Raw genomic sequence first — 25,605 nt, 5'->3', positions numbered from 1 at the left:
AATTGCATGACTGTAAAAGTTTTACAGCAATATGTTCAGACTAAAAACAAACTTTTCTTGTTTAATTTAAACAAATACACTCAGAGTTTTCTAATTTTATATATGTTTTATCAATAAGCACCTGAAAAGGGGGGAGAATTTATCTTTCATAGATACTTTAAGTTGTACAAAATTTACCATCAATTACTAAGATTAAAGGCGCTGAGAAGATACTAAGCATTACATGCAAAACTACCAAAGATCACCCATGAAAGAGCAAAGCTTTACCAAAGAACAATGGACTCATAGCTCTCCTGTTCCCAAAGAAGCATGCAATGAAATTATAAAATTTGTAGACACAGACCATTCTTTAATTGCCAAAATTCTGAATATCTAGATGGTCTAGATCAAGTCTCTCTGAAATGGTTTTCACATCTATGAAATGTAGAGGTTCTCTGTAAAATCCAAAATTCTGTACTGCTCTGCAATAAGCTACCTGGTGTTAGGGCAAATTAAACACAGTGAGTCACTGACATTTGCAAGGCATATGAACTGAGACCTTTAGAAAGCCTCATAGAATATACCTTCCCTCATAAAGGTGGTAAAGTGTTTTAAAAAAATTAGGTAACCCCTTAAGAATCTCAGTGATTCTATAAATACAGTCTAAAATCGTTAACAAAGCTATGAGTTCTTCCAATAAGGAAAAAAATGAGCTCTACATTCTATTTCAGAACATCATTCCTTAGTCACATTGACCTGTCTCCAGAGGCAGGACAAGAGGAAGATGGAGACCCTAGAGGCCTGCGCAGACAGAGACAGGTGGCACACTCTGCAATGTCCTTAGCACTGCTCTGCTGGGGCCTCAGCAGCAAGTCAGCAGAAGGGCAGATGAAACCAGTGGTGGAAACTGGGAAAAATACCTGTGAAGTGGAGCGCACTCATTTAAACAGGCATTCAAGATGAAGCTATTTCGACTGAAAGTAGCACCTTTCACCTTGGGATGAAAAGGCCTCCAATTCCTAGGACAGAGCTCATCCCGATTTCTTTCTCAGATACTGCTGGAGGCTGACCAGGACTCAGCAGGCGAGGTCAGCCCCAGGCCACCCAAATCCCCGGTGAGAGCAGGGTCCTTCCTGAGATGCGCCTCTCTGTGATGGCAGCTCCACCAGAGGAACAGCTGTTGGTTTCCCAACCCTTCTCCTCTAAGAGCCGCTTCACTCAGAAGAAAGTGCTTCTCTATGGCAGGGTGAGCTGAGGGTCCCTCCACTGCCAACTTGACCTTATGCAAGAAAAAACACTTCCTAAAATTTCCAAGTCAAACTTCTCTCATGATAAAAGTGAGTTAACAGCCACATGAATTAATAGTTCCCCACTGTAATTTCAGATAAATGTTTACAGACTAATGATTTTCTAAGAACTGACATTTTTGTTGAAAGCCAGATGTATTCCATTCATAACATTACCAGTAAGAGAGCCATCTCTTCAAGATTCAATAACGTTTTCTCCTTCATTGAATGGAGTACTTTCAGTACTAGCTAGAGAACTAAATAGAAAGTTTTCTGAAACCAACTTTCTTTGTTTCCCATCAAGCATACGATGTGGGTCACGCGAATGTGGCAAATCACGGTCTCACTACATAGACGTCAAGGCACAAAACTGGGCCAAAAATAAGTTTCCTCATCACTGGTCCATTTGTGGCCCCACTTTACTTTATTGATTCACTCAGTAATATAATGAATATCTATGAATTTACCACTGAACTTGAAAACAAGAACATTACCTTCCAGATTTTAATTTATTCCAACCTTACATCTCTAGCTAAGAATGACTACACTCCTACATTGTTTTCATTCTTTCTTTACTTTCATCAACTGCAGCAGTGGGATCTGCTTAGACTTTTGGTTTTACTCACTTCTTCAGAGGCACAGATACCTATGACAAGCAGAGCACAGTAAATAAAGCTGTACTGAGATCTAACACCAGCTAAGTCAAGGGCTCAGACTCAGCGGCACCTGGGCGCATCAGATTCAAACTGGAATTTCCACAGAAATTTACATTATGTCTCATCACTTAGGGATCAACAATATTATAAATGCTAAAGCTGCAGAAGTCAATGGCTTACTATACAAGTAAAAGAGCTCGACGTATAAAGAGATTCTGTTTAATCTGATGAGGAAGCCACAGCTTCTCTGAGATGCAGAGAAGGCGCCCCACCACTGACATGGTCTTTGGCCCAGCCCCCCTTGCAGCTTCAGACAGAGCACTTGGTTTTCACTGGTTTTACACAGCAGTGTTCTATGTAAGGTTTTTTTCCCTGTTTATTAGAAAGAGAAAACTCAGAAACTCACTGAGACTTTGAATATGTTCATATACTGCTATTACTATGAGTACTAATAAATAATAAGCATTGGGCTAGTTCTCTTGTTAAAAATTTTCCTAATCTTCAAGATATGATTATCATACAAACAATATTTTTTTAGAAAAAGGAAAAGGTATAAAATTTTAAAGACCTGATATCCAGCAATAAGACTGCCACTTTCTAGTTGCCAAAAATATATGGCATATCCATATTATGTAATTATCAATGTGAAATGAGGAAAAGACATTCTCAATATTATAATGCACTGTGAGAAGGAAATGGAAAATTATTGTTTTAATTAACTTGAAAGAAAATTTGGGTATAATTTAAATAAAAACTTCATTATATATATGTTCCGCTGAATCTGCTGTTTCCCATAATCCTTTTCTCCACCAGATTAGCATGAAAAAGGAGACACAGATATTGTTTAGACCTTAGCAACTAAAAATTTCTTTAACATGTTTTTATCTAAAAGTAAGCACTTTTAAAATTATAAAATGCTGTGTTTATATATAGTATGATGTTTTTTGTACTTGTATAACTATAAATTCATGTCCATGTCACCATAACCCTGAAAAATGAGAACATGTGTCCTGGGCCTCCCAGGAGAAGGTGATAAAGCTACAGTGACTCAGGAAGAATGCACCTGAGGTTGACTCCGTTAAGAGACAGGACCATCGACAGTTACATGCAACTACACTAGTTTGCACTGCCTTTTTAGAAATGTGACTATAAATCATATGTTAGACCATCTAAGAAAAAGTCCATCCTGAAAAAGAAAAATTTCAATGAGGACTTTAATATCTTAAATCTATCAACCTTCACTGAATGTCAGTCACCTTTGGAAAAGCTAAGACAGAGAAGGAAAGTTGCCAACCACACCCTCAAGAAATTATCTAGTGTGGACCCAGGGCATACACCCACTGTGTTTTAAACAAAAAAGAGAATCCAAATAGAATGTGCTAAGTTGTACATCAGTCTTCTTAGTAGTAAGAAGCGATTACATAGAACAGAAATCCAGGGAAGGATTTTCACAGTGAGACAAAACCTGGGCCTTGAAATTGCAGCTGACACAGACCTAGAAGACCTGCAGACATGGCTTTCAGTGGACACTGAGTGGAGACAGTAAAAAAAAAAAAAGTCTGCTGAGACAGCTTTCCTGTTATCCTGACCCAATTTCTGTATCATACTTACTGCACCACACTATGTCTAGGGAATCACTGTCTATAAAAAAAGCAAGAACTGGATTACATTAAAACTCAGTGGAGGGACTTCCCTGGTGGCGCAGTGGTTAAGAATCTGCCTGCCAATGCAGGGGACACGGGTTCGATCCCTGGTCCAGGAAGATCCCACATGCCGCGGAGCAACTAAGTCCATGAGCCACAACTACTGAAGCCCGCACACCTAGAGCCTGTGCTCCGCAACAAGAGAAACCACTGCAATGAGAAGCCCGCGCACCGCAATGAAGAGTAGCCCCCGCTCGCCGCAACTAGAGAAAGCCCACGCACAGTGATGGAGACCCAACGCAGCCAAAAATAAATAAATAAATAAATAAAATTTTTTTTAAAAAAGAAGATTTAAAAACTCAATGGAAATGATTACTTCACTGAAAAGCAGCTCTCTATATTGACATCATATGCTAGGAACAGTTCTAAACAGAATTAGGTTTGACTCAAATGAAATTGCCAATATTTGATGGTTTTTAACCTAAGTATTAATTTCATATGATTCAACCTTAGGAGGTGCTAATATCTTAGAACGTATCAAATGACATCATGATTCTTTTGAAAGGGAATGAAGGACCTGCAGCAGCAGAAGACAGTCATTCTGTGGAACACCAGGACTACTACAAGATCGGCCAGTCTCTTACAGAACATCAATGTCTGTTTGTTTTCTCTGAGTACGAGGGCGAGAGCAGCACAGGGTTGGTGGAGAAGCCCTTTGTTTGAAGCTCACAGTGGATTATTCAAGTGACCCAAGGACTAAGAACTGGGGGTGGGAGGAGATATCTTAGAGAATACCCTGTGTAAACCCTTGAGTTTTCCTATCAGAGTTCTGTGGCATAATGAAATGTAAACATCTTGTTTTTCATCTGTTAAAATGGATCAGCATATTGCTTTGATCCAACTTTACAAAAATTGCTTCAGAAAGGTTGTAAGTTTCCTGAAAATTCCTCAGGAAAAAAATTTAAACTTGCACTTTTATAAGCGACTACCAAGACATCATGAATATAAAGAACATCTCACAAGAAGTCAGTACTGTATAATGAAACTGTATGAAAGTTGGTAATTAGCCCTAATTGAAGGCTGCAGTGAACATATAGGTCTTTGTTCTCTTTAATTCTGGCACTGATGGGGAATTAAGGATAAGAGCTTAAGGCATATTTTAATCAGAGTCCAGATGCATAAGCCCCAGTGTTCTAAAAGCAATTTAAGTGAAATAAAAGAAGAGAATAGCCAAAAATATTCTAGATGCCTGCCAAGGGAAAACACCTATATTCTGAACATTTAACATATCTGATTGATCATATTTGGGATCACTTATTCACTGACTTCAAAAAGGGTTAAAACGACAGATATTCTTATATCCAAGATCTGATTGAACTACTAAATGGTAGCAGAAAAGAAACAAAACCCTTAAAAAATTAACTTGTGACATTAAACAACAATGTATTATCGCATGCAAAAGCAATTAGAACATTCATAGCAGAAAAGGTATAGTTCACTATCTCCACAGAATTCACTTTTATTTCTATATAGGAATGAAAGAGGAGGCAATAGAACAAAACAGATGTCATTTTAATAAAGATTATCAGTACTAAACCATACATTTCTGGTCTAATAACTCAATGAGCTAGTACTAGATTAAATCATTATAACATATACAGTATCATTATAGCCTTTTGGGTTTCCACTTTGGGAGATGGAGAGAGAAATATATATACTTTATTCACCAAGGTTCCATAGGAATATGATGAAAAAAGCAAAATCATTTAGAGATGGAATACACAAGGAAGAAACTCATAGAAGACAGGGGCCTCATACTGAAGCTTGAAAATAAAATAATGATTTGGAATGATAACCAGGAAAGATGGAATGTAGTAGGAGTGTAATGAGGAATAGGAAGAACAAAAGTATAGAGAAAGGAAGAAATACGTTACGGAGTTGGGAAGAGAATGTGTCTAACAAAATACAGGCAGACCTCGGAGACACTGCAGGTTCAGTTCCCAACCACCACACTAAAGCCAAGTATCACAGAAAAGCCAGTCGCATGAATTTTTCGGTTTCCCAGTGCATATATAAGTTACATTTACACTATATTGTAGTCTGTTAAGTGTGCAATAGCATCATGTCTTAAAAAACAATATTCATACCTTAATTAAGAATACTTTATTGCTAAAAACTGCTAACCATCATCTGAGCCTTCAGAGTCGTAGTAAGAGCATCAAAGATCACTGATCAGAGGTCACCGTAACAAATATAATAATAATAAAAAGTTTGAAATCTTGTGAGAATTACCAAAATGTGACAAAGAGACAGGAAGTAAGCAAATGTTGCTGGAAAAATGGAGCTGATGGACTTGCTTGATGCAGGGTTGCCACAAACCTTCGATTTGTAAAAAGTACAATATTTGCGAAGCACAATAAAACAAGGTCTGCCTGTAAAACCAATGCCTAAACGGCTTATTTGCAGGCAAGCTCCGCAATTGAATCAGGCAAGGTGACTGGCACTGAGGGAGAGAGGGAGCAGGCGAGGCAGGGAGAGCCAGTGAGGGTCTCCAGGAAATGTCGCTGTGACCGGCTAATCCACTTGCCCACACTGTCCTGGGGCTGAACTCCACTGACGCCTTGCTGGCTTCCTCTTCCGTACAGAGTAAGAGGTAAAGCTGGCACAGCATTCAAGGCTCTTTCCCAGCCGGATTCCGACTCAGTTGCCCAGGCCCACCCTCACCCGCCCCATGATCCCGCTAAAGGAAACACTCCCACGGGTGACCGTTTCCTAAACAGCGCACAGCTGGGGTCTTAGCTCTTCATCTTCCCCTCTGCCCTGCCCCAGCCCCAGGGCGCAGTGGGGCAGGACTCACCAAGCTCACGCACACCTCACCGGAGGCCTCTGACTGTGCTCTCTGCTGGGAGGGCTCCGAATCTACGCTTCACTTAAAATGCACCCCTTCAGAAAGGTCTTTCCTGAGCACTCATCCTAAAGCAACACCCGGCCCAGACACTCTCTGGAATAGCACCCTGCTGTATTTTTGTCAGCGCCTCCTAATAAAATTCTCCTTTTCCTGTATGTGCGTATTATCCCTCTATCCTTAGCCTCAGTCCATCAACCCTAAATTGAAGGGGCGTGAGAACGGAGGGTGTATCATCTTCAACCACGACATGCCATTTCAGTTTTGGAACACAGCAGTAATTGTAAATAGCAGATGTAGTGAATGTTTATTGGGAGAATAAATTAATGAATAAATTAGATGTCTTCATTAGCATCCCCCATAATACCTCTTAAGCAAGATTAATTGTTCCCGCTTCTAAAACTTTCTTTTGTATCATTGTGTAGCTTTTCTTTTCACATATAATGGATAACTGCATAACCTACAATACCTTCTAAAGAACAAGAATCATATAATATCCATGTCTATTTAAATGCCCGGGAATAAAACACACAGAGATGAACGCTCAATAAAATACTAGCTTAAAATTTAAAAATGAATCTTAGAAAACAGAGAAAACAATCTTACATTTCTGTAACACACACATACTTCTAACACTTAGACTTTCCGTACTGCTAACATGAAAATCTCCCCTAGAGTAGTAAACATGGAATTTTATCAGCACAACTGTGATGCGCTAAGAGCAGCAGTTACTTCTGACGGAGCAGAGAGCAAGGACCCTGCTATAAAAGTGAAGCAACCCTCCCTTCTTTGGCTGGGGACTACACACCATGTCTGCTCAGCACACTTTAGGAGCAAGCATTCCTCAAAATAAGATAATCTCGAAAAATAAAAAGCACCATTAAAGTGCACTAAATTTTCATACAACAGGGCAAGGGCAATTAAAAACACGTCCCATAACAGGGCTGCACACTGCTCGACACAATGCCCCCAAACCACAGGGCTGGAGACACATGTCCTCCCAGACAAATACTGACCCTACTCCACAAAAATTCTCATTGCGAAACTTCCCTTGAATTATGTGAGCTGTGATTTATGTGAGGTTGTTAAAATATACCACTCACATAAAATGGGAATTTCCCATAAGGGTAAAAAAGGATGAAACTAGAAATAACAGTAGTAAATAAAATGCATTCCATGAAGTCCATCCTGATTTCTAGAGATGAATTACAATTTTGGCACTGAGCTTCCCAGCAGTAAACATGAAGAAGAAAACTCAATTATACTCACGATTTGCTAGTACTTAAGACCAAAATGACAAGTTGTTTCAGAAAGGCACAACTTTTCCTGGAAGAGAGACCAGAAAGACAGTGCCCCCCCACCCCCAGGATCTCACCAGGAAAATATGACATGTGTTCAGGAGCTGCGCCCCTGAGCACGATCTTTACAATAAAGACACGCATTTTATAAGGTTACTTCTTAAAACATTCTGAAATTTAAGTCATTATCATAAAAACTAAGTACAAAATCAGTCAAAATGTTATTGGAAGAAGAAAACAAAACCAATGGGGGCAAAGGAAAGCAGCTCTCTAGGGATGGGACTAATTGAAGGGTAAAACTGAAAGCACATTGAGAAATGAGTAGAAAGAATATTTATTCAGAACAGCAAACTAAATTATACGACAAATATACAGAATCCAGATATTCCACATAGCTTTGCACTACGCAACTGAAGTAGGAGTAGGGCTACCATTGCTTCATGGAAACTGAGGGCCCCAATGAAGTTATGAGCGTGAAAAGCGGGTTTTCTATCCCCTCAGAGATGAGTCATGAGAAGCATCTGTAACTAGGTCCAAACACCTCCCCAAAAAGTAAGTTGGAAACTTCAACAAACAAATGAGGAGCTGAGATCCTGATATTCTCACCAGTGATGCTAACTTTTGCTAACTTTCACCTGGAAAATTTATAAAGTAAGAATTAGAATATACCCATTTCAGTAAGAAAACATTTGTCATAAAGCAACCATAGAACATCCTAATTATCCATTTAATTTAGAAATACTACCCAAATGCTAACAAGATAACTTCAGGAGGAAATATATACTATCTCCTTATGTACCTTAATAAGTGGTCAGATTAAGTCAGTAAAATATAGAAGGGAGTGTTCTAAAAATAACAACCTTGGCTTTACATGAGTGATGTGACGTCTATCATTCCACATAGAAATAATTGTTTAGCAGGGCTGTCTATTCAATCCAACTTTCTTATAATAAAATGATGTCAAATGATCATAGGATACTATTTATATACTAGACACTGTCTACAGATGGAGAAATGGGAGAAGATAGAGGAAAGGGAGTCCTAAGCTCACGCAAAAGCAATAGTAAGTCACTGAAATATAACAACCTCCCACTCATTAAAATAAGCAATCCGAGATAGAATGAATTGAAATGTTTTTCCTCCATTTTGGCTCAACAGAGTCACTTCTTATATAAATATTTTTTAAAGCAGAAGGGAGCCCATAGACACTTTTTTTTTCCAAAATTGGGCCTCATTAAAGAAAAAAAAATCACTAGCCATTGATTAAGAGAAGAACTGAGAGGGGAAACCGATAAGCGATAAGCAATAAGCAGTGGTGACAGGAGAGCAGACCTGAGCCAGAAAACACAACGTGACTGACAAGTGTTATAAAGAACACTCCTCAGAGACAAGAAGGACACTCAACACGGAATGAAATATCTCAATGCATCCATGAGAATAAGCTACCTGTTTCAATGATAAAATAGAATTTACCTTACAGAAATTCACATGGAACAAATATTAAGGAAAATGGTTGATCCTTTAATAAAAGAAAATATAAGCAATAACAACTTAGCCAAAAGGCAAGTTACTTATCTAAAATGGACAATCAAGTGACAACAGCAGGAGCTATCTCACATTATGAATATAATCTCTTCTAATAGGAAAAATTTGAGTCTACCTAAATATATGTAATTCAGAGTTTTTAAAAAATGTATTATTCTCTCAATTTAAAAGTAACCTAAGTTTCTAATGAACCCAAAGTATCACTGGCAAAGCTTCAATAACAACTGTGCACGTACACGTATATATGCTTTTCCCAGGAATGTTTGGGTTCGGATGACATTCGCATGCTTCAGTATGTATATGTGTAGCTGATTCACTTTGTTATAAAGCAGAAAGTAACACACCATTGTAAAGTAACTATACTCCAATAAAGATGAGGAAGGAAGGAAGGAAGGAAGGAAGGAAGAAAGGAAGGAAGGAAGAAAGGAAAGAAGGAAAGAAAGAAAGAAAGAAAGAAAGAAAGAAAGAAAGAAAGAAAGAAAGAAAGAAAGAGAAAAAGAAAAAGAAAAAGGGCGAGGCTTATATCTAAACTGAGAGACAGAAAACAATGATGATGCCTTCACACAATTTTTACCATATAAATAAAAAAGTTCTTGGGCTTCCCTGGTGGCGCAGTGGTTGACAGTCTGCCTGCTGATGCAGGGGACACGGGTTTGTGCCCCGGTCCGGGAAGATCCCACATGCCGCGGAGTGGCTGGGCCCGTGAGCCATGGCCGCTGAGTCTGCGCGTCCGGAGCCTGTGCTCCGCAACGGGAGAGGCCACAACAGTGAGAGGCCCGCGTGCCGCAAAAAAAAAAAAAGTTTTTGAGAAAGGAGATGAGATAGATTCCAAAAGACTTACACAACATCCTGTCCTATAGCAATTGCTCATAACAAATTAGAACCACTATCAGGGCTGCCAGTATTTCTATCCCACACTCAGACTACATAATATCTGGTATATGTAAAAATGAGGGGAAAAGATTTTATTATCAATAAGCTCAAAGATACTGTTAAAAGTAAGATGCCCAATCACAAGTGACAAATGTCTGATAAAGGAGAGAAGCCAACAAAAATATCAGGGCTCAGGAATCTGAAGAAAGCCTGGGGGAAACCCATTCACTTGAACAAATTCACTGGCCAGCCCTGAGCCTGCCCCCAGGGGCCTGAAGATACCCCACAGCTAGGTTGACAATAAGGCACAATCTGAGACTTAGAATATTCACAGGCTCCTGCAAAAATTGCTTCATTGAAAAAATACTACGGTTTTAATCTGGATATTCATTAATAACTTGAAAAACTAGGTACATTATTTAGCTCTTAGATTCTCAGATATACACATCCAACTTAAAATCCTTTACTGGTAAAACTGGCTTGGGGAGCACATCAGCCTTCCATAGATACTGCCAGTATAGACATTTCCTGATATTGTCCCAGACACCACAAAAGCAATGTATCAGATCAGAAATTCTGAATGAATCATTTCCCCCTCCTCCTGTTTACACAGTCATTCAAAGCCCAGCTGATTTCCAAGCACTGAACTACAAATGCTATCTCTTTCTATTGTAATATGCACCTGGCTTTCACATAAGATATACTTATTATGGCTGTTTCAATTGTGATAATTGTGGATAAGCTCGTTTTCTGGATTTCTATTAGAGATTTCAGAGAGTCAGGAAGCTACTTTGGCTAACTATAGTATAAAGAGAATTACTTACTTAAAATAAGGAATACTTTAGAATGAACTTGCAAATTAATTGGAGTTTATCATTTTGGAATGTGAACTGAATGTGGCTATATTTAGTTGTTTATATATAAGTGTACAAGACTTCTAAAATATAGTAATATACTACCTTAAAATAAGTTCATGCAAATTTAGGGACAAAAAAGTATGTTCTTACACAAGCCATCACTTCAGGTGTTCACAGAGTCAAAAAATATATATTTGAAATTATCTACTTTTCTGTTGCTAATGACAGTCATGCTGACAAAATTCATTAGTTCATCAAACTATAGAGCAAGAATATGATTTATTTGTAATAAATTATCATTTTTGCATATATCAGTCAAAGCACAAGGCCTAAATACTTGCAAACAAAATGCATTATTAATTTAATTGTCACAGCCTATTTAGCTAACTTCTATTACTATTTGCTATAATATGCAATGCATAAGAGGGGAGAATCAAATTCAAAACACAAAAAGAATAAACTGATTATATTGTCCTAGAGAAATTAAAATATAGCAAGCTTGCAAAACTATGGCCAAGGCATTAATGTTTTAAGTAGGTAAGAAAAAAATGTTTAACTTAATTTAGAGAACAGTTATGCCCAAAGTGATGGTTGAATATGCTGATAAAGAGTTTCTTTGTTTCCTAAGACTGTTAAAAGGCATCAATTCCCTCTGCAAGGAATGGAGGAAGGTGGACTGGAAGGAAGGAGCCTTACGGTATTTACTGTGCTAGATTTTGCTACTTAAATCTTAGCCTTCTCCAGCTATGGACGTCTACTGGGAAATTATGCTGCGGCTGAAGCCCTGGTATTCCAACTCAGTATTTCTATCAGGAAGAGAGAATGCCCTATCTATAAACAGATATCATAAACAAGAGGTCCTCTGAAACACAGAATTTTTGGTAGGAAAAACAATTCAGTCTAATGTCGAATGTAGATGAACTCTGCACCTGGACTACTTAGAAGGTAATAACCCAGAAGATGAGGAATACTTTCCCATTTGAGACTCATCTCCTCATCTGAGGACAAAAATCATATAAAAATTGGAGAAAAAGCTTACCATACCTCAAAGGCTAAAAAAGACATGCAATCTTTCTCTTGCCTCTTTTTAGCCTCTCTTTTTGTATTAGGGACTGAAATGAGTGAAAGCAACAGACAGTTATCCTGGAATGCACAGGAAAAGGTAAATGGAAAAACCTAAGAGTACAACTGGAATTTTCAAACTCCTAGCACCACATATAGGAGGTATCTACTGTTTTTAAGGTGCTTGGAGGATAAATATATGTTTAAGATGTTGAATTTTTCATTAATATGAAACCATATGAACAGACATACTCAAATTTTTAAAATGCCTAAATAAAAAGCAAAAATGATACATTTGAGTTCAAAATGTATACGAGTTATATAGTAGGGAAATATTTTATTTTTACTAATTATCTGATCTAGATTGTTTTCATTCAAATTTATTGTGTGAATAAAACACCCTAAGTACCTATATGTAAAGATTTCAACGTGAGATAATATAATCAGTACACAGAAGAGCACCAGAATTAGGAAAATAACAATTCCAACACTTATTAATGATGAGATATTGAAGGAATTGTTGTATATTCCTGAATCTGTCTTTAGTTCTATAATAGAATAACAATGCACCACTGATAATGTCATATAATGATTAATGAGATAATGCAAATGAAAGCAACAAGAACACAATAACTACAAATGTTTTGTTTCTTAAATACTTACAAAACATAACTTTGACAGGTTCCAAATTACAATTTAAATAATACAAAATCTTTTGAATTTCAAGAATAATGCATTCAGGATCTGTTCAACACATAAATTTTGTCTCGAGTTAAATATAATGTTACAAAGAAAAGTATGAGAAACCAAAAGGCAGAAAGTAGGCATATGTAACACTCCAATATTCTGACACAGTAGTCATGTCCAAACTAAAATGCTAAAGAAAACAATATGCCACCAATAGAAAAGTCAAGCTAAATTCCTTGTAAACATAGAACATATTGATGAGTATTTTAAATCTTTTAAAAATTTATTAAACATTTACAAACATGGCAGAAGAAGCCCTAGGCTATACAATGATAGAATAAATTGCATCATGACTGACATTTTCAAATAGTATTTAAAACAAAAGTTTCTAGGAGTGTCTGCAGAATTTCAGATACCATCTTGGAGGATTTGGGGAAAGCTGAAAACCTACCAGGTCTTTGAAGGAGGTGAGGGTGCTTGCACTAGTGCTGAGGGAGCTGCACATTTTAAAGATTTAGAGTTTCAGAAGTAGCCAGGCTCACCTGGTAGCTGACATTGCTGTATTTCAGTTCACCTAATATAATTAAGTCTATGTGATGAAGCTAATTATGATACAGTAGCAAGAAAAAAGAAAACCTGGCAGTTGATGACACAGTAATTGTAGTGTTATTTTTCATGACATGGCAACCGTAGTATTATTTGGAGGATGACACAAGATGTATTTCTTTTTTAACATCAGCAATGTTTAATTCTACAGTAAGAATTCAAAAAATGTTATTTTAAAACCTCAAAATAAAAATACACAAAGTTCAAATGAAAATAGTTTGGTTTTACATATTTATTTTAGCTCATTCTGATGCATTTGCAGAGGTCAATTCCCTCCAATTTAACTCTTCTACTGTTTCAAGGTTGTTTCACAAATTCACAAATTCAAATCCCTCAAATCTTTTCAAATATTCTTAGATTGAATTTTCTACAATTAAAATGCAACATTAAATTCTTATTGGAAAAGACGCAGATGAAGAGAACGGACTTGAGGACACAGGGAGGGGGAAGGGTAAGCTGGGATGAAGTGAGAGAGTGCCATGGACATATATGCACTATCAAATGTAAAACAGATAGACAGCTAGTGGGAAGCAGCCGCATAGCACAGGGAGATCAGCTAGGTGCTTTGTGACCACCTAGAGGGGTGGGATAGGGAAGGTGGGAGGGAGACGCAAGAGGGAGGAAATATGGGGATATATGTGTGCATATAGATGATTCACTTTGTTATACAGCAGAAACTAACACAACATTGTAAAGCAATTATACTTCAATAAAGATGTTAAAAAAAAATCTTATGGGAGAATGGCATAAAATATGATATTCAACAACAGAGTACCACTAATGTAGAACATGACAAACTGACTTGATAAAGTTCTAGGAGTCACCCCACTAAACAAAATCTAAAATGAAAACATAATTATATTAGTTAAATTTTTTAAAAATGGATGAAAATTACCTTTCTTTTGGTGTGCCAACTCCATGTTTTCCCAGTAGATGAGTATTTAGGTGTTTCTTCATTACAAAAGCAACCCTAAAAAAAAAAAAAAAAAGTTATTATAGAACTAAAACTTAACTCTCTGCTAGAAATACATACTAAATTTTTAAAAAATAGACATGGATTTTATATATAAATATATATATGTAACATGAATATATATTTGTAACATGAAAATGCACATTACAGTGGCACTAAATTCTAAGCAGAAAGCTTGCATACAGATTAATATACTGCAATACCTGAAAACCAGAAGAAATAACGGCATTTAAATTCACTGGTTCATTTTCTCACTTGAGTAGACGAACAGGGACCAAACCAATGATTTTAGTTCTTTAGTCACTGTCTTCGCTGTCAGTTAGTAAGAAAGATAAAGCAACACCTCAGTATCACATTCCCTGCCCCTTAGTTGATCTCACACTTCAATCATGAAATGAGTTTGAGAAAATGTCATTTTATTAAACATTTAAGGGACTGTAAAAGAGAAAATGAATAGCCTTCATGAAGCTTCCTTAAAAACATGGTAATTATTTAGAGAGGTTTTTTAAAATGATATAAATGTTTACCATGTCTGCAATACAAGCAAAAAAAAAAAAAAAAAATGTACTTAAGTGCCCAGAAGGTATCAATAACTAAAACAAGCAAAAAGTATTACCTGACATGCTATCTTATTTTACATACAAATCGGATCACTTAATTCAATTTTGTTGACATAGATATGAAATGGACAGGAATCAGGAGCCAGTGCATAGTGCACCATCCTTCTGCATATATAGAGTACAACACAATTTAATTACGTCGTGTGAGTATTTAAAACAATTTAGATCTCATTCAGAAGCATCAGACTAAAATGGCTCTCTTGATAAGCAAAGAAATTTTACTATTGTAACTTTCAGTGTAAAAGGGGCTTGCAAACATTTTTGTTAATTACGTATTACAGCTGTCCTTCATAAAGTTACTAATAGCTGAAAGGCAACAGAATCTATTTGCATATATACATGAAAGGCATGACATGTGCAAAAATATGATTTTAATTAGCATTCTATGATATAAAGGGCTACAAATCAAATTGGCATGTTATAAGATTCTTACCATTAAACACTGAATTCATCTGGACGTGTTTGCACAAACAGGCAACACAAGACTATAAAGTACTGTGGCCTTATGGAAGAGATGTGTGTCAAAAGCCAAGACCAAAATGTGAATGCTCCTTTTCATGTCTGGTCTATTTTGGTTATTTTCGTATAATATTAGGGAACCTCAGTTTTGAGGCTAAAATAATATGTTTGTATTTTTTTAATGACTGAGTCCATTATTCAAGTAATGCATTTGTATAACACTAAAAATAACATTCATTCTTTTCTCTACACTGAGTAACAATGATGGACAACACATGCTTTACAACTATAAATAACCAATCATACCACCAATCCATAAAATGAAAAAATGATTATTACATACAAAGAATCAAACTGTGATGATGTTAAGTGCTTAACAAAAATTACAGTATAAGATATTCTATATTTGTTTCTGTTTGATTTGAACAAAATAAATAATATTTTTCATTTCCTTAAAAAAGAATACAGCAATAACAACAGTCCATTTAAGTCATAACTTCCCTACTGTCCTCTATTTTCCTATAATTAAAAAAACATAAAGCTAATAGCAAAGAGCAAAGGTTAAGAACCCAGAGTTGCAAAGCACAGCTTATTTATATGACCAAGTATAATTTAAGAGATCTGAGCCTAGAAACCACAGTGTAGCTTTTAAAAGACAAAAATTTTATTAATTAAAATGTTTCAGGTTTAAGAAGTAAAACAAAAATATTACACTGCACAGGGGAACAAACTAAAGTACACAGAGAAGGAAAGCTTCTTCTTATAATTTAACATTCTGACATAATCTGCTGCATGTCTATAATACTAAATTATCCAGAGGAATAACAATTTTTTATTATTATGGGGAAGAATTTACAATACTAAAACACAGCTCAGTTGTAGTCAAGTGCAAAATATTTATTCATCCAAAACCCGACATAAAGTAACCATAAATTCTTTTAATTTGGTCTAACTAAAGTGTGTGTAGTGTAAAAGTCTCAACATCGTCCACAGTGAAACAATATGAGCCAAGCATGACCGACTAAAATAAACTTACCAACCTCCGCGGATAATAAGACTGCCAGTAATTTGTGTTTACTGAACGGAGCCTATCCTTCACTGCCACCATAAGAGTATTAATATTTTAACATAATGGTTGTTTTGGAAAATTTATAATCTAGATACCACCAGAAATAAAACAAAAATAATCCTGAATCTGAAAAGCTATACAACTGAAATGCCTTGCTCCCAACGAGCACACGTGACTTAACACTTTGCTAGTTTCCACTCATTCACTGGTGACTATGTACCAGCCATGGACAGGTTCTGCATGTAGGATGCAAAATGAGACAGTTAAAGTCGCGTCTTCACGGAGCCTCCCTTCTATAACCTGTGGCTTCTCATCAGGACGAAGCAGCAGCACTCAGCCTGCCACGCTCCCGCACGGACTCCCCTAATCATGTGTGCACAAGCTAATGCGTGTGCTAAAAGCAGGACCTACCCTAGACAGGAACGGTCTAGGCAACTGTGGTACACAGGTGATCAAACAAAGAGAGGTCCCTGCCTTGGAAAACGTAAAACCTAGTGAGGGAAACGGATGACAAGAACAAAAGCTACAATACAGAGCATCTTAAAGAGTGAAGAAAAGTGGTGGGAGAAAAAACAAAATAGAGAAGGAAGAGCTGAAACCTCAGCAGGGGATCAGCATTTTACATTTGGGTGGCTCAGGACTGCGGTGGCGAGCTGGGTATTCCACCAAGCAGGGGGCAGCAGGCCACAGAAGGAAGGGCAGCCACGGAGCCCTGGGGCACAAGCCCGTGGGGCCGTCCGCAGTGGAATGCGGAGCAGAGGAGGGACGAGGTGGTGGCCGGGCACTGGGGGAGGTACCAAGCTCCTAGGCCACACAGCCTGGGCTGGCACTGAGTGAGAAGGAAAGCGTCGCAGGCGTCCGAACAGAGGACAGACGTGCGGGACTCGCATTTTAATAGAGTCCTCTAGCCGTTCTGTTTAGCACAGGCTGCGGGGGCAGGGGAAGGGGGCGGTGCGGGGACACAGAGAGAGGGAGGAACTAACTGGCCCTTGCAATAATCCAGGAAGAGGTGACAGTGCTTTGGACCGAGGGCTAGCGGTAGAGAAGAGATCTGGTCAGTTTCTAGAAACGTATTTGTGATTAGAACCAAACATTTCCCTAGGGACTGCACATGGAGTCTGGAGGAGAGGAATCAAAGACATCATCAAAGATTTCGGCCTGGGAAAAACTGAGCTGGTCTGAAGGAGAACATCATTTTAGGACATGTTCAATGAGGAAGCCCACTGACATCCAAGACGGGTCTCTAACAGGAGGCTGAATCTACTGGTCTTGAGTTCAAGGGCAAGACTCATGCTAGAAATATATACTCCGAAGCTATCCATCTGGCAAGTGCCTAACAATCTAAAGGAACACCTTGAAATAATAAAAAGTAGTGCTGTTTAAAGTATGATTGATTTCCAAGTATCTATAACTGCCTGAAACAGCATCATTTGAAATTGTTTTTGGTGTCAAAAGAACAGCACAACAGTAGCATTTGCAAACTAGCTACAGATTTCTACTTTTTAGTACAAAAATTTCAGATTTGAACTCCTAATTTTAAAATAATTTTTCTTACACTATATGGAGATAGAATACAAACCTCTTCCTTCAGCCCCTCAGATTTTCTCACTGCAGAATTATTTCACTTGTGAGTCACGAAAGATCATCTGACTCACCTATGAAAGCAAATACAATATAAAACCGTGACTACAGAGAACAGGACGTGAAAATCAGGAGACACCCAGAGCCACAGCACCCTTGCACTCCCACCTCACACAGTGCAAGGCAGGGTGCTCAACTCAGGGGCCAAAAGTCAGGTTTGCACAGGCTGTGCTTCTCCTGAACTCAAGGCAAGAGAAGCAGCAGCAGCAACAGCAGCTTCCCTGAATTTTTATGTTGTTTGTTTCCCTCATCTGTCGAATAAGGTCAGATACTCCTGAAAGACAGGCCTATAAGACACAGTATCCAACTCCTCAAAAATTTCTGATGATCAGGTCCATGTAGGCACTATAGGTTACAGGAAAGAAAGTGCATTTGCTGCTAAGAAGTTAAAATCTAAACACAATAAGTTAAAAGAAAATTTCTAAGAACTCATTACTATCTGACTATGATGCGTGCACCGTCACTTATCCTTTTAGTCTTAATGAGGGATCTGTAGTAATCCACCCATTTCTCCCAGCTGGTCCCCCTCTACACCAGTGCCACACACCTCGCAAACAGCTTGTCAGAGCACAGGGGCCACACAGTGAAAAGCTGAGTGGACCAAACAAGAATATAATTGACAGTTTTTCATCACTGCTGAAGAAGCAGAAAATTTTAAAAAACAACAGCAAGCTGCAAGTTTAGCCGGCCAAGGCTACCTGAGGAACAAGAAACAAAGTCCTCGCAAGCAGACGCTTGTGGCCATGTTCCTGGTCAAGGCTGGTTAACTCCTCAGGTTGGGTTGACCACGCAGCATTTGTCCCCCTGGTAGCACTTCAAGTACAAGTGAGAACAGGTGACTCCTGTCAGGGCTCTGCCATTTACGGCTCCTGTAACTTTGAGAATTTTAAGAACACTCTCCGAGTAGCAGTTTCCTCAGTTGAAACATGAGAAAAGCAATACTTCATAGGAGTTTTGTGAGAGTTAAATAAAACAACATAAACACAATGTGGCATGAGAAGCAGACAAAGACAACTTAATAAATAATAGCTAATATTAGTACTGCTATTTTTAGAATAGTGTCCGTGACACAGTTACATCTAGAAAAAAAATAGTTTAAGGATTTCAACTCTGAAAGCCTCCATTCCTTTGAGCCAGCTCAGATAGCATCTTAACTGATATGCATAACAACTTAAATGAAATTTCAGCAGATGCAGCAAGACTACCTAGAAATCAAGATGCAAAGATCTGACAAGTCTACCACGTCAAACAACAGTGCCTGCCTATGTGAAAGCCACTGACCTGAGATGTAAATTCGATACCCATTTCTGTTTACACTAATCCCCAAGAAGGCGGCTAGGGCCAAGAAAGAATAAGGCACTCCACAACTGAGCGATAGCACCAAGCAAAGAATAATGGGCCATCACACACATCCAAATGTCCAGCAACCCAAGGTTCTGTTCTGTCCCTCTTTATAGTTTTGACTTTGAATGGTAAAAATAAAAATTGTAACTAACTTGGAGAAAAAAATGGCCTGAATGAGTGAAAACTCTAAACTTTGAATTTTGATATATCTTTAAAAGAAACTCATATTTGGTTTTTTCAAAGTGTTTATACATATATTCTAAATCCTAGAATCTCATAAGAAAGCAAATCTACACAAAAACTGCATCACCAATAATCCTGTGTCTGCTGTCAGAACTTCAGAGGCAGCCCTATAAAAGAGCCCACCGTTCTGTGCTTTGCGCAACCAAGTCACGCTTTGGACCTACTCCTCCACCACAATCCCTTCACCTTCCCTTCTGGCCTCTACAAAAGGCCCTCGCCTTCCTACCAGGTGCAGAGCTCAGGGTTCCTAGTAATCCTCCAGGTGCTAATATAGATGCAGCAGACACTCGGGAAGAATACCTCACAGGTGAAACCCAACCTTCTTCCCTCTGAAGTAAGATGGAGCCAAGATGGTATTGACAGTTAAGGAGTATAACTCTGGAAATAAACTCCCTGGGTTTCCATCCCTGGGCCACCATTAATTCTCTCTGTAAACTGAGACCTGTTATTTAACGAGGTGCCTTTGGTTCCCTCTCACGTAAGATGGAATGGTGGTCATGAGGGTTACATGATTACTGCCTGGCGCCTGACACACTCTTAGCCTCATATAAACCTTTGCCACTTTTAGCGATTGAGTGCCCCAGGCGCGAAGGTTCAAGAAATAATGAACACCCCCAATATTCTACCTCATTCCCACTGGCCAGTGCCCCTCGAGTAGTGAACACCAAGTTAGCAGGAAGAGCATGCCTACCCTTCTGTGAATCTGTATAGGAACACTATGTTCACAGGAACTACAATGCCATTCAGTGTGATTCAATTCAAACACTAATTAAAAGATTCACATGTTTTAATAAGCAAGCACCAGGGACCCAAAAATAAACAGCATTCAGACCTAACCAAGGAACAGACAGGAGAAGGATGAACGACGGTAGAACAGCGTCAGGCGCAATGACTGAGGTAGCAGGTACGGAGAGAGCAAACAGCAGGAGCTTTTAGAAAAGTTCCAACGAAGTCTGGGAGCAGAATGGTTAAACTGGCTTGTGGGCACAGATTCCAGGCGCATGGAACAGGGTGTACAGTTTGGAACAAAATAACAGAGAAAGGTCAAGAGACATTGCTAGAGAATTAAGTGAAAATTTGAGACAACAAAGAAAACAAGCAGAATCCTCATTGTGAAGGGTGTTATAAATCATGCCCAAAACTTTAGATTTTATCCAGATTCTCAACATTGCCAAATATCCTACAGATGACTGTTCCGCAGAATGTTAACAGGGATGTTACCCAAAGACGTAGGGATGGGGGGTGGTATAGAATAAGACTGGACAGGCCCAGATCAGAAGAGTAAACACTGCAGACTTCGAGTCAGGGCAGCGCTGGTGAGCGCTGGGCACCAAGCGAGGGAGGAGGACTGGACCACTTTCTCTACACCTGCTCACCACTAAGTACCTTCCTCAGAGCAGACCTATGCACATCTCCTAGAACTGTGTCTTCAGGATTTAGAAAATGCCGCCGTAGAGTCAGAGGAATTTTGAGACTGGGGCATAAAAATGACTGGGCTCACACTTCATAACGCACAGGTTTTGCAGTCAGGCAGCACTGAGATCAGATCCTGAGTCTACCACTTACCATATGGGCGATCCTGCACAATTCTTCAAATCACCCTAATGCTCTGCTCCCTAATCTGTAGTGTGGGGATAATCACACTTATCTCAGAAAGTTATAAAAATGCATTACTTGACACAGTGGCTGTTACACGGTCATCATTCAAGTTTTAGATACACAAAAATATATTATCTATAATGTGATTTGACTTTTGGAGCAAATGCCCCTTGTTATTAAAAATATATAGAAATTGCTACCATTTTGCTTGATATGTCTGTTTTATGATTAATAAGGTATTACCACTCTGAAAACGTCTTTAAATGAATAGATTATTTTTATACTATAGTTTTACAATAATTTCAATTATTTAATGGTATCGGTATAAAAGACAGATAGAATTATAGATTTTCAGTATTGCAGTAAGTGTGCATTTCTCCTACTGACTCTACATCACAAGAGCAACGGCTTCTGAAAGATGTCCACCTCCACATCTCGTGAAACCTGTTAGGTTACGTGGCATGCGAATGGAACTATGGTCACTGCACAGCTGGCTTTAAAATAAGAAAACTATTCTGGAGCATCTGGGTGGACTCAATGTAATCTGTGTCCTTAGAAGTGGAAGAGGCAGACAGAAGAAAGGAGGCAGAGAAAGGGGGGTGACTCTGAGGGCAGGGTCACAGAGACGCTACGCTGCTCAGCTGGAACGTGAGGAATTGGACCCGGAGCCCAGGAATGCACGTGGCCACTAGAAGCTGACACTGTGTGAATATCCTGCTTCCGAACAACCAGCTCCCAGCAGCTGCAGGGCTCACTGACGAAGCTTGCCCATCTCAGTGATTACAAGGAGCGCTGCAGGATGGCAGTGTTCTAATTCCATCACACCTTCGACATTTGTTAGCTGGCATTCTTCTATAAAGAACCTCAGGATCTTGCCCTTGTCTGTCTCATCTGCTCTCTCTAGCTCTCTTTCAAGAGCACTTTAAATGGACTCTGGGATTTTCACTTTTATGCCATGCTTCATAATCAGTTATCATAACTATGCTTTGTAATTCTCATACTATCCCCAAATTGGCCAATGGAAGCCCCTTAAAGCTGGCTTCTATGTCCTTTTGACATCACTCCTCTTAGCGTTCAGGCTCTTCCTTACTTTCTAGCAGAAGATGTTCCAGGCTCACCATGTCCTTTCCCTGCTGTAGACCTGGATCGGCCCTGGTTTCTTAGAGTAAGGAGTGGTATTTACAAGGCAAGACCTAGATGCTAGCTATGACAGCTGCTGTTTGGAATATCACTGAATCCAAGCCCTCTCAATATACAAAGGTAGGAAATAAATCAACGAACACAAATAAATAACCATATGGCAGGCAGGAAAGGAAACAGAGAGGATCTCAACTGTAATGGCCACACTTGGTACATGAGCATTCATCATAACAATCAATCATATCTTTTCATTATTCTACAATACTCTGTAATATATTTTCGAGTGGTATACAAATACATTTCTGTAAACAAATCATATTTTATCTATAGAAGCAAAACTTTCTATTCAGATAATTCTTTTCTGTGAATCATTAAGGTGTAAACATACTGCTCACTATTACTTTCTTAAACTCTAATAACTTGGCTTCTGGTGCGAGTTCTTCTAACCCATTTCTGAGCACTTCCTGCTTCTCACTGTTGTCGATTCTGGTTCCTCCTCTCATCCTCTTACGGTGACACTTTTATTCGTATACAGTCTTATTTCAAAGGTATAGTTCAATTCCTGGGCTTCAGTGCATAACCTCTTTGTGAGTGACTGACATCTCCACCCACGGCCTTTGCAAGGGCCCTTCTTCTTGTCTGAATTGCTGATACCTTAAAACATATCCAACACTCAGTCATGATCTTCCCTCACTAAGGGGCTGCTCCAGACCTCCCTAATTCTACCAACTGCACCAGCTTCCCAATTTAATAATCTTATTCTCGTGTTTATAAGTCATCAATTGCTTCTTCACAACTGCTCCTTCTCAAGACCGTACTTCTCTCTCTCTACTATAATTACGCTAGACCAAACCATTTTATTGAAGTGCTATAGCTTCAAGGTGCTCTCCATTACAATTCACCCTATATACCACCATCACACAATCTTCCTATAAATATGTTCCTACTGCAGCTTAGCTCATAAACACTTTATGCTTCCCTGTCTGAACTGAATGAAGCACCAAGTCCTGAGCAAACAAACATTAGTCTTCAATAGTCATTCTGGACCAGTTATTCCAACTTCTGGATGTACCCTCAAGAAAGAACCTTAAATGAAGGCCAAAAAAAACAGATCCAACAAAAAAATGAAAACACCCTAAGTGTGCAATAGTAGTGGCATTATTAGAATATTATGCATCAATAAAAGATACAGAATGTTTCTCAGGAGATATTAGATTTAAGAGGGACAAAAGTACTACATACAATGTAATCCCATGTATATACATGTATGTGCATTTTTGTTTTCTCACATATACACATACGAATATATATAAAGAAAAGCAAATACCAGGCAAATTCGCTCTGATATGAGATCTAGTTTTAGATTATTTATATTCTTTGTTTTTCTATAATAAGTAAAAATTTTTGAAGCAAAATGATGCTTCATATCTTACACAGCATTTTTTATGTTTCCTCAATGGCTCCGCATAACCGAATGAGTAAGTGGTGGAGGCATTATCAGCTCAACCCGAGAGGAGAGGGAATTGAGGCTCAGAGAAGATAAGTGACTTTGACTTTTTCAAGAAAATGTGGCAAAGGAGCTGAAAATGCAAAAGTAGGATTCATGCCTGGTGACCTTTATATAGAGCTCTTCCCACCATTCCACACCCCCTGACTAATGAAAGATTATACCTTCATGGAAAACAAGAAAAAAGAAAAACTACAGAAATAAAAGGGTTCACAAATAAAATCATTACAGTATATTCAACGCTGTCCTCAATGAGTACGAACCTTTCTAAACTAATGAGTGAAAAACCAAGTAGCTGATATTGGGCAGATTTTTTTTTCTTAATTCACCAAGATTAGAAAAGTGCTCATAATATTTAAAAAGAAAATATTTATCATATGTTGAAGGTACAAACTAAAAATTAATGACCTGTGAAACAGGTCAGACAAAAATAAATATGTATAGTCAGTTAACAAGTATAATTATGCTTAGAAATAAATATAAAGATGCTGATCATTATTAAATGAACACCCAATTGAGATAAACTGCATTGGTTTTATTATCAACAAAAATCAAGATAAGATAAAATATTTTACCCTCAAAGTGTCGGAAATCAAGATCATGCTAATATTAGTGTGATAACGTAAAATACGTTGTACAATGTTTTAAAAACCTAAGTGAAGCACTAAACCTTCATTTACGTAATACATAAAATAAAGTACATTATATATCATCGTCAACATATTTGAAAGCAGCTTCCAATTACACTGTTCAACCATGACTTCATGGAAAAAATTTTCTCATCCACTTATCTTACCTATAAATGAGCACATTAACTTACAGGAACACAGAAAAACCTGAAGTTCAAATGAATTCTAATCTGTCCAAAAATTTACCTTGCAAATAAAGGAAAAATCTACAATTCCATGATATTTGTTTACTCCAAAATTCAGAAGTTAACAGGTATTAAATAATACTTAAAAACTACATTTCTCAAACTCTTTCACCAAATCATTGCTAGGCCAGACCAAGTATGTCTTCCATTGTTTCTGAAGTATCTTAAGGCATAATTTCTCAGAATGCTATTGCCTTTTTTGGTTATAATCACCACATAGAACCGACTACTTCCACATTTGAAATGTTTATCCTTGTAATTTTACATAAAGAAACTCCCTTCAAAAACAAATTATCAACATCCCAAAATTTAGAATTACCAAGAATCCTTTAAAATTATAATTTTAATTTTCCTATATGGCTCTGCTTCTCCATGAAAATAAATGCTATTATGTTTATTGAAAATCCCCATGGAGAAACAAAACTTGGAAATTTTTGTTCATTCACAAGAAACAAAAACTTTTCTAAGTGTCACATGTCTCCTGAGAGTAAGCATTCTGTGTCCAAAAACCAGCAGTGAGCTTTTAGCTTTTATAAAATGTTAGCGAGAGCAATCAGAAACAGCCTTCTGAGAAAACTATGAGGTAGTGGCACAAACACAAACACACTCACACACCATTTCCTGCACTACAAAAAGGAGGAAGGGGAGACCTTCAGCAAGTTACTACTCCTTATTTCTAGAGCTGATCTTGTCAATTAACGCAATTATTAGTATTGTCAGAACTATAAATATTACACCC

At 38.0% G+C, this 25,605-nt stretch overlaps 1 protein-coding gene across 4 annotated transcripts in view; it reads right to left on the bottom strand.

The window, feature by feature from the left end:
* The window catches only part of ZNF407 (zinc finger protein 407), a 422,449-nt gene that overhangs the window by 251,658 nt on the left and 145,186 nt on the right, over positions 1 to 25,605 (bottom strand). For all 4 annotated transcript variants that reach the window (XR_016387665.1, XM_089895325.1, XM_022560021.3 and 1 more), the window contains exon 4: positions 14,293 to 14,367. Coding sequence is in view for 3 of the 4 variants with exons in the window: in XM_089895325.1 (XP_089751451.1) it covers positions 14,293 to 14,367 (75 nt within the window). In the remaining variant the exon portion in view is untranslated. The remainder of the gene's footprint in view (positions 1 to 14,292; positions 14,368 to 25,605) is intronic.

This window comes from Delphinapterus leucas, chromosome 14, assembly GCF_059928025.1.
Source record: "Delphinapterus leucas isolate spDelLeu-1000000601 "Yukka" chromosome 14, BTC_Dleu_Yukka2, whole genome shotgun sequence".
Lineage (NCBI taxonomy): Eukaryota > Metazoa > Chordata > Mammalia > Artiodactyla > Monodontidae > Delphinapterus > Delphinapterus leucas.
This window is presented reverse-complemented; position numbering and strand designations above follow the sequence as displayed.